At 39.5% G+C, this 15,007-nt stretch overlaps 1 protein-coding gene across 6 annotated transcripts in view; it reads left to right on the forward strand.

Annotated features, from left to right (window-relative positions):
• The first annotated feature begins 3,367 nt into the window (after positions 1-3,367).
• nbr1b (NBR1 autophagy cargo receptor b) overlaps positions 3,368-15,007 on the forward strand; it is a 55,996-nt gene continuing 44,356 nt past the window's right edge. For all 6 annotated transcript variants that reach the window (XM_033644112.2, XM_033644113.2, XM_033644114.2 and 3 more), the window contains exons 1-4: positions 3,368-3,616; positions 11,072-11,134; positions 14,164-14,182; positions 14,300-14,322. In XM_033644112.2, coding sequence (XP_033500003.1) covers positions 3,515-3,616; positions 11,072-11,134; positions 14,164-14,182; positions 14,300-14,322 — 207 coding nt within the window. In that variant the 5' untranslated portion in view covers positions 3,368-3,514. The remainder of the gene's footprint in view (positions 3,617-11,071; positions 11,135-14,163; positions 14,183-14,299; positions 14,323-15,007) is intronic.

Raw genomic sequence — 15,007 nt, forward strand, 5'->3', positions numbered from 1 at the left:
TGCTGTCAATCAGTTTGAGACCCCCTTTTAGCTATGTTAGCACCGTGGCTCTGTGGACAGAACTGTGTCTGTCATTCCTTCACTTTGGTACACACTGAAATATATCAACTACAGACTTTGAATGGGTGTGAAATTTTATACAGATTCATTGTACCCAGATGATTAATCCCTCTGATTTTGGTGATCCCTGACTTTCCCTCTAGTACCACCATGAGGCTGACATTGTAGTTTCGACTGAATTATCTCAACAAAGATTGTCATGAAATCTGGTGCACAAATTCAGTCATCGAACCCGGCACTTGGTCAGTGACTTCCGGTGTCGGACACTGATGAAAAAACTCCCGTCATGGGGGAAATGCGGCTGGACAACAACAAAAGTTAAGGCAGTGGAAGTCCAACAACCATGGATTCTCACCAGGGAGGCCAGTGTTTGCTTCCCCTAAGATTGTAAAGCCAAACTCTGTTCTTTTTCCTTAAACCCAACCATGTGCGTGTTGGCAAAATGTAACCATGTGCATTTGCTGTTGAAGGAAAAAAACCCTCAATTGTACTTTTCTAATGCAGGAATTGATCATAATGATTTTGATTTAAAAAAAATGTTATGCTGGTGGTATTGTTTTTTGGCTTAGTAGAAAGACCGATTTGACCAATGGCAACATACAGTCAGGTCCATAATTATTTGGACAATGATACAGTTGTCATCATTTTGGCTCTGTACACCACCACAATGGGTTTTAAATGAAACAATGAATACCTGCTTAAAGTGCAGACTCTCAGCTTTCATTAAAGGCTTTTTTCAAAAATGTAGTATGAACCGTGTAGGAATTACAACCATTTCTTCACACAGTCCCCCAACTTTAAGGGCTCATAAGTATTTGGACAAACTAACATAATCATCAATTAAACAGTCAGTTTTAATACTTGGTTGCAAATCCTTTACAGTCAATGACTGCCTCAAGTGTTGGACACATAGGCATCATCAGATGCTGGGTTTCTTCCCTGGTGATGCTCTGCCAGCCCTTTACTGCAGCCGTCTACACTTCCTGCTTGTGTTTTGGATGTTTTGCCCTCAGTTTTGGCTTCAGCAAGAGAAACGCATGCTCAATTGGATTCAGGTCAGATGATATGACTTGGCCATCGCAGAACATTCCACTTCTTTGCCTTAAAAATGTCTTTGGTTGCTTTTGCAGTATGCTTCAGGTCAATGTCCAACTGCACTGTGAAGCATCGTCCAATGAGTTTTGAAGCATTTGGTTGAATCTGAGCAGATAATGGTGCCCCAAACACTTCAGCTTTCATCCTGCTGCTCTTGTCAGCAAGACAAGACTTCACTAGAATAAATACAGAGGGTTTATCACAAGATGCAAACCATTGGTTAGCCTTAAAAATGGAAGGCCAGATTAGAGTTTGTCAAAAACCATCTAAAAAGCCTGTACAGTTGTGGAACAGCATACTATGGACAGATAAAACAAAGATCAACTACCAGAATGATGGGAAGACAAGAGAAGGGAGAAGGGAAGGAACTGCTCATGATCCAAAGCACACCACCTCATCAGTGAAGCATGGTGGAGGTACTGTTATGTCATGGCCATGTATGGCTGCCAGTGGAACTGGTTCTCTTGTATTTATTGATGATGTGACTGCTGAGAAGAGCAGCAGGATGAAAGCTCAAGTGTTTGGGGCACCATTATTTGCTCAGATTCAACCAAATGCTTCAAAACTCATTGGACGATGCTTCACAGTGCAGTTGGACAATGACTTGAAGCATACTGCAAAAGCAACCAAAGACATTTTTAAGGCAAAGAAGTGGAATGTTCTGCAATGGCCAAGTCATATCATCTGACCTGAATCCAACTGAGCATGCGTTTCTCTTGCTGAAGCCAAAATTGAGGGCAAAACACCCAAAACACAAGCAGGAAGTGCAGACGGCTGCAGTAAAGGGCTGGCAGAGCATCACCAGGGAAGAAACCCAGCATCTGATGATGTCTATGTGTCCAACACTTGAGGCAGTCATTGACTGCAAAGGATTTGCAACCAAGTATTAAAACTGACTGTTTAATTGATGATTATGTTAGTTTGTCCAAATACTTATGAGCCCTTAAAGTTGGGGGACTGTGTGAAGAAATGGTTGTCATTCCTACACGGTTCATACTACATTTTTGAAAAAAGCCTTAAATGAAAGCTGAGAGTCTGCACTTTAAGCAGGTATTCATTGTTTCATTTAAAACCCATTGTGATGGTGTACAGAGCCAAAATGACGACAACTGTATCATTGTCCAAATAATTATGGACCTGACTGTAGCTGGATCAAAGTAATTTAAAAAAAAAAGGTAAGAATAAGCCATAGTGCAAAACCTCTTTAAATTTTGTAGACTTTTTCATCGACATTCTCATTTACAAAGATATTCTTGGCCCTCTTCAAGCGTATTTATGTGTGTACATTAAACAAAAAAATTAAAATGGCTTTGCTCTTCATTCACAGAACATGTTTTTATTGTCTATATGGAGGGTATGTACAGAGTTTGACAAGCAAGCATTTCTGTATGCAGCTCCTTATATGTGGAATCCTCTGCAGAAGGACTTAAAGTTGCAGTCACTGGTTCCTCTTGGCCATTTCAAAGAACTGTTGCAGGATTGTTGTGCCCAATCGTCTATATGCCAGTGTCAGCGTGTATTTTAGTTGATCTTTGTAATCATGCTTAGTTGTCTCTGTTTTATGGTTTTATAGTTCACTTATAACATGTATTAACAAACATGTTGGCTTTTCATTGTGGTAATCTAATTAGGTGTTTTATATTGCTTGTTTTAGAGCTGTACATTTTTAATTTGTATTTTTGTTCTATGTTGACTGTCTGTAATTTATGTTGCTGCCTGTCTTGGCCAGCACACTCTTAAAACAGAGATTTTTAATCTCAAGAGTTTTTTTTGTTAAATAAAGGTTTTTTTTAAAAAGATGGAAAACAAACATCTTTTTTCTTATCCTGTTATCAAGTGCAAAGTCCAAAGATTATTCTCAGAGACTGGTTCCTTACATATCCTTATATTTAACACATGCCAGTTAAGTTTTTAAGGCCTTAGACGATTTAACATTACTTTATGTAGGCTACTTTCCTAAATCTTTGTCAACGGCAGTAAAGAAGGGTCTTTGGTTTGTAAATAAACGTCGAGAATCTAGCGAGAGTAATAAATAGATTGGATCCCTGCTGCAGTCCTGATCATCACAGGTGACGCTCCTGTGCCGCCCTCCAGCGGCTCTTCTCCGCACCGCACCGTACCGCGCTGCTGCTTTTGTTTTTTTCCGCACAAGCGGAAGTGTCGATCTTAGTTCCGGACACATGGTGCAGGGTGGGCGTGCCCAGGACGCTGATGTAAACACAAAATACGCCTCATCCCCCGCCGGATAAGTCACAGTGGAGCGAATTGGCAAGATTAACCCAAATAGCCTTCGCTGGTCGGGGAAAACGCTCCGTGTCCGTCGTGCGTAATATGCGTTAAGGCGCAGACGGGCGTCGCCATGGACTTCTACATCAACCTGAAGGTGAATTTCAGAGGAAATTCCAAAAATTTCCTTCTGTCGGGATCCGAGACCAAGAGCTGGGAGTCGATGGAGGCCATGGTAAGAGGGGGGAGAATCACCGGGCCCGTTCTGAAACACACCGATCACCGCACAGCCTGCTGCCGCCTCTGTCTGCTCTCATACACTCATTTCTAGTCGCTGCTGCTTGCGATTGATGACATTGATGTGCCACATCGGAAGGTTGTGTTTACTCTGAGGGACATAACCTACCAGCTCTGGATATGCTCTAACAGATGCTAATGACAGACTGTAGCATTACCGTTGCCATCATGCAGCGTGTGTCCTGTGAGCTGCTGTGATAAAGCACAGATAACAGTGTCACAGAGGGCAGGGAGGATACATCGCTGGCCTGACAGGGTTATTATAGTGGTTTGTTGTCATGGAAACACTGTTTACCAGCTCAACACACTGGTCTGAGCAGTTTGAAACACACATCCACCATTTGAATGTGTTCCTTTGGCCTGTTAGCTGAAATATCAGTCAGAGGGCATTTATAAGTCTGCAAATTCATTTCACAACAGCATTATTGCACAAAGCTTTTCTACACACTGAACAATCAGAGAGAGAAGTGGGATATCGGGAATACATTATGAAATTGTTGTAGGTAGGCCTAATCCTATAATGCACTGCCCTATTTATTGGAAATTGATTCATATTAGAGGCCTTTATTTTGTATATTTAATCATGTTTACTGTTTTCTGACTGGTTTCTGGTTCAGAGCGCTTCTTTCATATTTACCTGTTGTCTTGATGAAGTTAGTATAATGTGCATATCCGAAGCATTAATTCTGTCAGTACAGTAACAGAGTCATATCACAGACTGGGTATGCGCTGTCTTGGTGTCCCCAGTGTAAAGGGTGACTTTGGAATGTTTCAGCCTGGGCTTAATTTTCCCATGTTTTTGTGTCTAAGTGACAAATCGGAACAGCAGTTTGTACAACTGGTCCAGTAAGTGGAGAGAGCGCTGCAGCCAGCACCGGCAAAACCTGCTGCAATGTAATCCCTGTGGGCAATTGAGCACTATCAGTTTATGTTGACTAAGATCACACGGAAAGCTTTATAGCAGTTTAAGGTTGCTTTTTGTAATTACTTTTAATGAGAATGAAGCTTTTTTTTTTTTTTTTTTTTTGCTGTTTTTGCGTTGCTATGTGCCTTGTGTTTCTGCACACTAGACACCTGGCGTTTTTACCACAACTCTCTGAACTGAAAAAACTTCAACTCAGAGTGGAAAAGCGCCCCACGTCATCTCGGCTTTTTTCCCATCACAACAACAAGTGGACAGTTAGTAAACAATGGAGGAAAAACTGGTGCTACTTTGCATGATCCACCCACTTTTTTTTAGGGTTTCATGTACCCATACAGATCTTTGCTTCCCTGTGCCCAACAAACTATCTGTTGACAGCCTCTCAACTACCTACTAAGTATTATAAAATAAATCAAATGATAAATGGTAGATTGATTACAGGGGAAGGTCAAGGTAAGGAGGTAATAGGGTGGTTGCCTGGCAACAATAAAAAGGTGCAGCAAGTGTTTCTTTACTATTGGCATTCAATTTAAAAAAAGAAAATGGCAATGTGGTGTGCCTGGCGTTCTGTGACTTGTGAAACTTTTTCTGTTATCGGGGCCTAAAAGTGCTTGTTTTTGTCACTAACATGCTCAGATTGTTATTACAAGTGTCTGACAAGATTATGAAGAGGATCCCAACGGAGATAGACCTTTTTGTTAAAGATTAAGATCCTTTTTATTCAAACAGAAATCGCCCCCAAATCTCCATCACCAAATCCATCGGACTCCATTTGAATAAACAGTGATTTTAGCATGTATAGAGGCAGCATGTCTTCACATCTAACTAGGTGAATTAATGGTTTACCAAACCTGCGTTGGTGATTATTGGTTTGGTAAACTATTAATTTACCCAGTTAGATGTGAAAATATGCTGCCTCTATACATGCTAAAATTACTGTTACAACATTATTGTTTATTTAAATAGAGTTTGGTGGCTTTGGCAATGGCGATTTTGAGGCTGATTTTGGTCAAACAAAAAGGATCTTACTCTTTTACAAAAAGCTCTGTTTCTGTAGGAATCCATTCCATAATGCTGTCAGACACTTAGAATAACAATCTGAGCCTGTCTGTGTCAAAAACAAACACTTAAAGGTAGGGTCTGGAGGATTTTCCAGTTGCTGTTTGTAAACACACATTCAAATTTGGCCCCTCCTATCAGGCTCAACTCTCCCAGCTGTATGGAGCCCGGAGGTATGGAAGAAGGCTTCACAGAAGGTTCAGGCAAGGCTCGCGCTGGTGCACGCTCGGGCACGGCACCTGCGCTCTCTCAGACCGCCCAGGAGCGGTCCGAGCTCACAAAAACATCAAAATACAGTTAAAGGGTCCGACTTCACCGCAGCTTTTTGTCACCGCCCCCCGCTGCGGCATCCTGCTCTCGTCTACTTTCCAGGCGAGGCGCAGTTCATTTCAAACGGGCCTATTGTCTATGGTCTATGGATCAAGGCGAGCGCTTCTTCCTATGTGCTCAAAATCGTAGGTGCTGATTGGCTGAAGAGGAGTCCTGTGTATCTGTGCTCAATTGCTCTTCCTCCATCCTTAAACTACCCGGATATCTGTCACAGTAAATTGAAATTGAATTTGAATCGTGAGAACTGAATGTGGAGATACATAGAAATAAATTCAATTTCAAATTATACTATTCAGATTCAGTTTTTCAATGCAATGATTCAGATTAAACAATACAATTTCAAATTATGTGATTCAAATTCAGTTTTTCAGTGCAATTATTCAAGTTTAGAAATTCAAATTCAAATATAAATGATTCAAATTCAGTTTCTGGCGGCACATATTTCAGCCCATATTGGGCCATCATGATAATAGTATGTATAATATCATGATAACTCCACTACAGAAGAGGCTTGATGATCAGTAAAATTAGGTGGGGAAAAAAAGTGGATATATCGGCCAAATGAGGTGTTATATATTGGCATATTGGATATTGGCAAAAAATCCAATATCGTACATTTCCACTAACAGATGTTCATTACTTTTATTAAAAAATATGTTAAATATTTTTATTGTATTCCAATTCAACTCATTCTGAGGAATTAAAAGTTCATTGCTGTTTGAAAGGGTAAATTGCATTATGATGCTTTTATATTATCATTTTATCACTGGGATAATATAGTCTTAAAACAACAAATAATATGGTTTACCTCAATTTTGGGGAGGCCAATATGTCATCAAACTTAAGTACTTATGGTGACAGGCCTAGAGCAGGGCTCAAATTTTTTTTTCTAGGAACTCTTCCCAAAAGCAGTCCTGTATCACTGAAGTCATGTTAACCTAATAGTGTACCAATGAGCCAGAATAAGCTTGGAGCCACTAAAAAACTGTGGGGGGAAAGACCAGAGGCCCTGTTTTTGAATCAGTGGCATTGTAATTAGCCAGTGTCAAAGAAGAAGGTGAAATGTGGGCTGGCGGCTCTGCACCTTTCAATTTATGGTTCATTTGTCTGAGTGCTGCTGAGTCACAGATGTAAGACTTCACTCTGAGTTGTTTTTTCACCAATGAGAAAGATGTTAGTGGGTTTGGTGTACAGGTTTAGCATCATCTGTTTTTTATTCAGCATGAAGTGCTGAATAATACCTGGCGACATGAGCTGCTCGTTTAATCGAATTTTAATCTAGATTATGATTTGGGCTTTCAACGATTATGAAAACAAAATAATCAACATAAAACGATTATGCGCTTCTTGTCAGTTTACTCTCGTTGTCTTGTGTTGCAGATCAAACGCACCTGGAAGCCGCGCATGCGCAATACTGCCCCCTCCCCTCCTCTCCTCTATTCACTCCACGAGCCAGTCAAGTAGGTGAAAATGATTAATGTGAGGGGCAGGTGATCGCTGAAGTTTTCATAAACAGTGTCTAGACTACGGCAGAGGGAGAGCGAGAGAGGTTGGTCTGTGTGTGTGTGTGTGTGTGTGTGTATGTGTGTGTGTGTGTGTGTGCACATCAGGGCCAAACTCCGCCGTGTGTGATACAGAGAGCAGAGGAGAATTGTAAACATGCGACCACGTGGAGACAGAAATGACATGCCATCGTGTAAATAAGTCATCACGTGCGCCGCATAATCATTTGCATTATCTTGATTTCAATTTTGACCAAAATAATCGTGATTATGATTTTTTCCATAATTGAGCAGCCCTATTTTATTGGTTCCTGTCAAAGCCTAATGGAAAGAAATGGATTTCAGCTAGTAAAGAGCCAGCAGGAGTGTGACTGGAGCCTGCTCCTGAACACTGCTTCCTAGGGCCGGGTTAAAATAATCGATTCATCCGATTCAAATCGATCTTCACTGGGATGACCCGATATCGATTCGTAATATCTGAGATCGATATTTAGATATGCCCTTTTTCCCATGGATGTGTGAAGCTTTAACCCTGTTAATCTTGCGGGTAGTAAACGAGCCGCAGCGCTAAGTTATGAACAGCCATAGTATTGAGAAGCTCCGACATCACCGGCTCTTTTATCTCTAACTGTTAACTTACTTTTTTTACATTTGGGTGTAATTTATTATTGTGCTGCTCCTCCTGCTGTCTGTGCGTCCTGGCTGCTGCACCACTTTTACGCACGCACACACACACACACACACACACACACACACACACACACACACAAACACGGAGTAAAGATGCTGCGGTGGAGACAGAGAGGTAAAGATAACTTGAGCTGATGACAATTATGCTTGTTACTGTGAGTGCAATAAAACCTCTTCGAGGAAAAAGCCAATACTTTATCAATACAGCTGATCAGCAACAGGTAACCTTTTGGAGAAAATTTCAGTTTATTATTTATTGTTTATTGTTTATTAGGATCCCCACTAGCTACAGCAGGGCTGCAGGTATTCTTCCTGGGGTGCTGGGGTCAGTCTGCTCTGTCCACAGTCTCTCATCCATCACCGCTATTATGATGTTATAAACAAGCACAGAGCGCTTTCCATCTCATAGAATTGTTACTAACAAGCTGAAACAACAGCAGCTGTTTATGCTAAACGGTTTAGCTTCGTTAGTCTAGATGGAAACGGGGGTCCACGTGCATCCCCTGGATTTTTTTGTGGCACCTGATTTTTCTTAATTCTTTAAGTGTCTATTTTCAGATTTTGCCAGGTACCAAGCTGAAATAATGTCCCAAAGGCTTCATTTTTAACCCTTTATTGCACCTGTCCCCAACCGGAAAAAGAAAAACAAGATATAGAAAGTGGTGTAACTTTTGAAGTAAACAACATACAGAGACAAATAAATACACTTTTCCATACAACTCTGACCCAAGGAATTTAATGGAATGGTTATTTTTGACATTTGACAACATCTTGACTCTATTTCTGGACAAAAACAACAAAAATTGGCAAAAAAATGTTAATTTCACAACTATATTTTCCTTTTTTTCCATGTACCTAGGGTGAAAAAATTTCACCACCTGTTTTTTTTTAATCATTTAAGTGTCTATTTTAAGATTATACTAGCTAGCAGACTGAAATAATGTCCCATGGGGTTTATTTTTAACAGTTTATTACACCTATACCGAATCCAAAGAAACTGAAAATAGCTTAGCTTTTGAAGTAAACAACACAGAGAGACAAATGAACACATTTTTCCATACAATTCTGACACAAGGAATTCAATGGAATGGTTATTTTTGACATTTGACAACTTTATTTCTGGACAAAAACAGCAAAAAAATGTACATTTGACAACTATATTTTCCTATTTTCATGTGCATAGGGTGATTTTTTTTTTCACTACCTGTTTTTCCTTAACTATTTAAGTGTCTATTCTAAAATTATACATAGCAGACTAAAATATAGGCTAATGTCCCATGGGGGTTATTTTTAACAGTTTATACTCTCCTGAACCTGAAGAAATTGAAAATAGCTTTGCTTTTGAAGTAAACATGTTTCTATACAATTCAGACTCAAGGAATTCAATAAAATGGGTAGGCCTAGCCTACTACTACTAAACATTTCAAACCATATTGACTATTTCTGGGAGGGAGGGGGACAAACAAAATAGAAAAATACAGAAAAGGGCCAAATTCTGTAGGTGACTGAACATCAACTGCCAACTTTGGCGTCGGTTGGGACAGTGGGCCTGCACCTTGCGACTGTAAGATGGTTGTCTCCCACTGCTCTCTCTTTTGGAACAATTTCAAGAATAAGAAGAAAAAAAGTAAGTAAGTGAAATTAACAATTTTTTGCCATTTTTTGTTATTTTTGTCCAGAAATAGAGTCAAGACGTTGTCAAATGTCAAAAATAACCATTCCATTAGATTCCTTGGGTCAGAGTTGTATGGAAAAGTGTATTTATTTGTCTCTGTATGTTGTTTACTTCAAAAGTTACACCACTTTCTATATCTTGTTTTTCTTTTTCCGGTTGGGGACAGGTGCAATAAAGGGTTAAAAATGAAGCCTTTGGGACATTATTTCAGCTTGGTACCTGACAAAATCTGAAAGTAGACACTTAAAGAATTAAGAAAAATCAGGTGCCACAAAAAAATCTGGGGGGTGCGCGTGGACCCCTGTTTCCATCTAGACTACGTGTGTCTCGTATCTTATAACTTACCGGTGGTCATGTGACCTGCAGGCAGTGAGTCTCCTCAGCCGCGGGGGGAGGAGCAGAGAGGACAGCAGGACTGATACTGACTGATGTCTGTGTTCTTTATTCTTTCTAAACTTGACTCAGTATTGTGATTTCAGGAATATGATTTATTTTATTGACATTTTCATTTTGTTTCCAGTGACATTATATTGTGAGTTTATATTGTGACTTTGCTGTTTCAGTATTACTGTTGCTGCTCTAGAAATATTTAGTTATAAAGTATTCAGTTTTAATCCTGTTGTGAATTTATTCTTTAAAAAATAATTCCTTGTAAATGTTACGCTATTAGTTCTCTGAGAATCTCTTTCACATACTAGCAAAAATTGGTATTGTTACTGAAAAATCACCAGTTGAATCGATATCAGATTGAATAATAAAGTATATAAAATAAAAAAAATAAAATGAAAAAAAAAAAAGAATCGGGACCCCTTGAATCGGAATCGAATCGTTTCAGGAAATCAGTGGCGATACCCAGCCCTACTGCTTCCTCTAGTTAAGCAGGGATAAACACAAGCCATAGAGTCTTCTAACAGGTCACCTTTCTGATGGCGAGGAGACACATGCATTTGAAACGAATAGATCTGGACACCAAATAGCTTGTTAGAAGGATTTTAATGCTGTGTAGCGTTTGAGCACCCAGCTCTTCCTCAGACGCACACACACACACACAGCTCAGCCTGAGTCACAGAGTTAATCCCTATTTGAAATGACTGTTAGGTCTGAAGTTGTGATTGCTTTATTTTTTCATCTATACCTTGGCATTTTCTACCCTTCCTTCTTTTTGATGGCCCACATCCCCTGTCCTCAGATCTTTGTGTGTGTGTTTGTGTGCAGGTGAAGCGTTCCTTTGGCCTGTGCAGTCTTCAGCTGACCTATTTTGATGAGGAGAACGAGGAGGTGAGAGACTCTGCTGTCACTCTGGCTTTGTCTTATTTGCTGTTTTTACACTTAGCAATAAGTCCTTCATCAATGTCATGGTTTACTGTAGCATTTACCCGGCAATGCCTAATAAACAGTATCTTATGAAAGATTCTCAGTTGTCACATTGATCTTCTATTAATTCTTTATACTGAACAAGAATGTGAAAAATCATAGATTCTGACTGCAGAAGACTTATTTTACAATGTCAGTAGTTAAGAAAACACCATGTCCTAACTGGATGCAACGCCAGCAGGCCTCAGCGACTATATCAGTTTGATTGTATTGTTTTCTATTTGACTGTTATAACTGCCTGCAAGCAAAGCGACGTTTTGAGCTGAAATTGTGTTGGACACCCCGTTTCTATTTGTATTCTGTCATTCCTGTCGGAAACGCCGCAATGAGAGGAATGGCTAAATCACAAGGTTTAATGAGGAGTTACCGCCTAGGGCTTCAGCGATATACAGATTTCAAGTTACACCGTGATGATAGTAATAATTCTGTATCATGATACCGTAAAACTGCGATATTTTGTGAACAGTTATCGTACCATGAAAATCTCATACCATTGCAATCCTTTTTCCGACAGGATACCCCTTTATTTCACTAGAAAAATCTAAATAAGTTGGCATCTGGCAACTGGATGAACATTTCTGCTAAGAATTGTCGGGGATGCTAGTAAGCTAGCTTGTTTTACAATGTGGAGATGGTCGTATTTTATAGTATGGTATCTACAATAATGATATCTATAACTTACCTGTGATAGTATTGTTGTGAGTTGGGTTGAGCCAAATACTCGGATAAAACAAGTAGCTGGTACAGATAATGTACTTATTACGAGTATGAGTATCATATGAGTAAAATGTGTCATTATCTGTACTCATGATAGAGGAAAATTCTCATTTGGGTAGCTATGATTAATCTTGTACTCTTGTGATAAACAAAAATGATCCAAAGCTCAATTCTGAGGCTGTTCTGCAAATACTTTTCTCATAGGTAATAAATACTGCGACTTCTGATCAATCCATGTAAATTTTAGACTTAAAATCACAATTCCTGATTAGACCCAACCCACTTCTGATTTAAAGTCCACCCACTTCTGGCACCCATTCCGAGTAGAGATAAATTAGTTGGTTGAACAGATACAGACACAGAAACAGATAATGGTGTACTTGCTCATCCCTAGGTGTGAGTTTGAATAATAAGGAAGTACGTTCTTATCCATATTTTCAATGGTTTCTCTGAAACCATAGCTGCTAGGTAAGTGATTTGTTTACATATTAAACAGATCCAGTGTTGACACAGACTGTCCGACATATAACGCAATGTGGCACAATAGTCTGAAGCTCACATCCAGTTAGGTCCAGTTAGGTGTTAAATAATTAATAATTCCGACAGGTTGTAATGCACATATGCTGTGACTAACAAGTGTAGTTGTAGCTAGCTTTGGAGTTAAAGGGAAACTTTGGTATTTTCCAAATTATTTTCCCATGTTTATGTGTCTGACTAAGGGTGACACCAATTTTTGAAACTGGTCTGGTATTGAGTGAAACCGTGAAACAGGCTGCGATGTAATCGCTGCAGGCATTAAGCACCGTTTGTGTACGTCCACTAAAATGCTTGTTTTTGCCACTAACAGGCTCAGATTACCATTCCAAGTGTCTGACAACGTTATGGAAAGCATTCCTACAGAGACAGACCTTTTTATTAAGAAGCAAGATGCTTTTTCTGTAACCAACACAAGACACTCTTTTGAATAAACAATAATTTTAGCATGTTGAGGGACAGCATATTTTCACGTCTAACTGGGTGAATTTAGGGTTTATTTCAGTCAAAAGAGTTGGTGATTGCTGGAACGGTGAAGACAAGAACCAAGGGGCGTCGGTGGTTTAGTGGATAGAGCAGGCGCCCGATGTATAAGGCTGTTGCCGCAGTGGCTCAGGTTTGACTCCAGCCTGTGGCCCTTTGCTGTATGTCATTCACCCTCTCTCTCTCTCCCTCCCCCTTCATGCTTAGCTGTCCTATCTATAAAGGCAGCAAAATGCCCAAAAAAGCATCTTAACAAAAAAAAAAAAAAAAAAAACACAAAAAAACAGACAAGAACCAAGACTGCTTATGTGAGTTTTTTTATTTTGCTTCTATTGATTTTGAATAAAGTGTGTTTTACAGTAATACATTTAAATGAACTCTGGTGGGTTTGACAATAGCAAATTCTGGGCTGTTTCTGTTTAAACAGAAAGGATCTTACTCTTTAACAAAGAGGTTGACCTCTGTAGCGATCCTTTCAATAATGTTATCAGACACCTATATTAACATCCTGATCCTGTCAGTGGCAAAAACAAGCACTTTTAGTGGACGTAAATTGATGGTAGTTGCCTGTAGGCATTACATTGCAGCCTGTTTCAGCAATGGTCTCTCTCAATACTGGACCAATTTCAGAAAATCATTTTTCTGATTTGTAAATTAGACACAAAAACATGGGAAACTGGGGTCCAGGTTGAAAAATTCTGAACTTACCCTTTAACCTCCGTCACTGTATTCAGCTGTTGATTAGGTTGGTGTGAGATTCCTGTAATTCATGTCAGTCTTGGTTACTTTTTGATTCATTGTCCACATCTACTTAACAGTGCAGAACTCATCTGTCCGTTTAAAGGGGTACTCCCTTGATTTGGTACTGCACATCCATAAGTTGGGGGACTTGAAAGACACGGATTTATAAATTGGTGCTACCTGTTAAATGCCAATGTGTTTGAAACTTGACGGTCTCAATTTATCGTCTGTAAAATATTTTGTAGTATGCAAACCCAGGCTGAGGTAACCTTGATGACATCACATTGTCATTGGGGTATTTTCAGAGCTGCTGATGACTAAACTGAGCATCATATTCATTACACTGGTGGAGTAGCCCTTTAATTCCTGCAACTGTGTCACCAGGCAGATAATAAACTGATAACAAAGTGTAAACGTTTCCAGAGTTACAAAAACTGTTTTCCCCTTTCTTCCTCCAGGTGTCCATTAACAGCCAAGGTGAGCAAACAAACAGTCATAAGACACAGTATACTAGACAAATCCCAAAAATCTATGAGATTTAGAAGGAGTTACATATTGATGTCATTTTAATAAATTCTTCTGCTTTTATTCCAGTGGAGTATGAGGAGGCATTGAAGGTAAGTTGATTTGAAGTTCAGTTGCTGTTCACTTTTATGTACTTATGGGAAACAGTTTTGTACAGTACATTTTAGATCCGCCCACTAGTGATGTGCAGGTTGACCCACAGCCCACTAGTCAGGTGGTTATGGCAAACTTGTTAGAAAATAAAGCAGGTTTTGGGTGAGTGGGTCATTAAGTGACAGCAGCATTATGAGTAAGTTACTGATAACTTACATAAACATTGTGCATTAGTCCACCTTGTACCTTTTCTTCCCCTCTCTGTCTCTGTCTCTCACTCACACACACAGCAAGCAGCTTTTTCATCAGCGCTGTTGCGCTCAGGTTTTTATCAGATTTTTGACCAGGAAAATCTGTTGAAGCCCGACGTACTTAAATCCCTCTGGTCATAACATTCAGTAAAAATATTTCTCTCAGAGAATATGTAGGTCTTACACCATATTCGAAGAGCAAGCAAGCACACATCTCTCTCTGTCCACTCTGAATCCGTCAAATATACACTTCTGTTATAGTATAAAATAAACACTGTACTTATCAGCTGTCCGCTCGAGATCATGATGTAACCACTTAAAAAATGGGTGAGTACTTGATTTCTAACCAACATTTTAACTTTTTCTTTTTAAAAGAGACACACATTTTATATTGTGATATATACTGGAAATGACAAACAATATAACCAACAGC

This window comes from Epinephelus lanceolatus, chromosome 18 (genome assembly GCF_041903045.1).
Source record: "Epinephelus lanceolatus isolate andai-2023 chromosome 18, ASM4190304v1, whole genome shotgun sequence".
In the NCBI taxonomy this organism is placed as follows: domain Eukaryota; kingdom Metazoa; phylum Chordata; class Actinopteri; order Perciformes; family Serranidae; genus Epinephelus; species Epinephelus lanceolatus.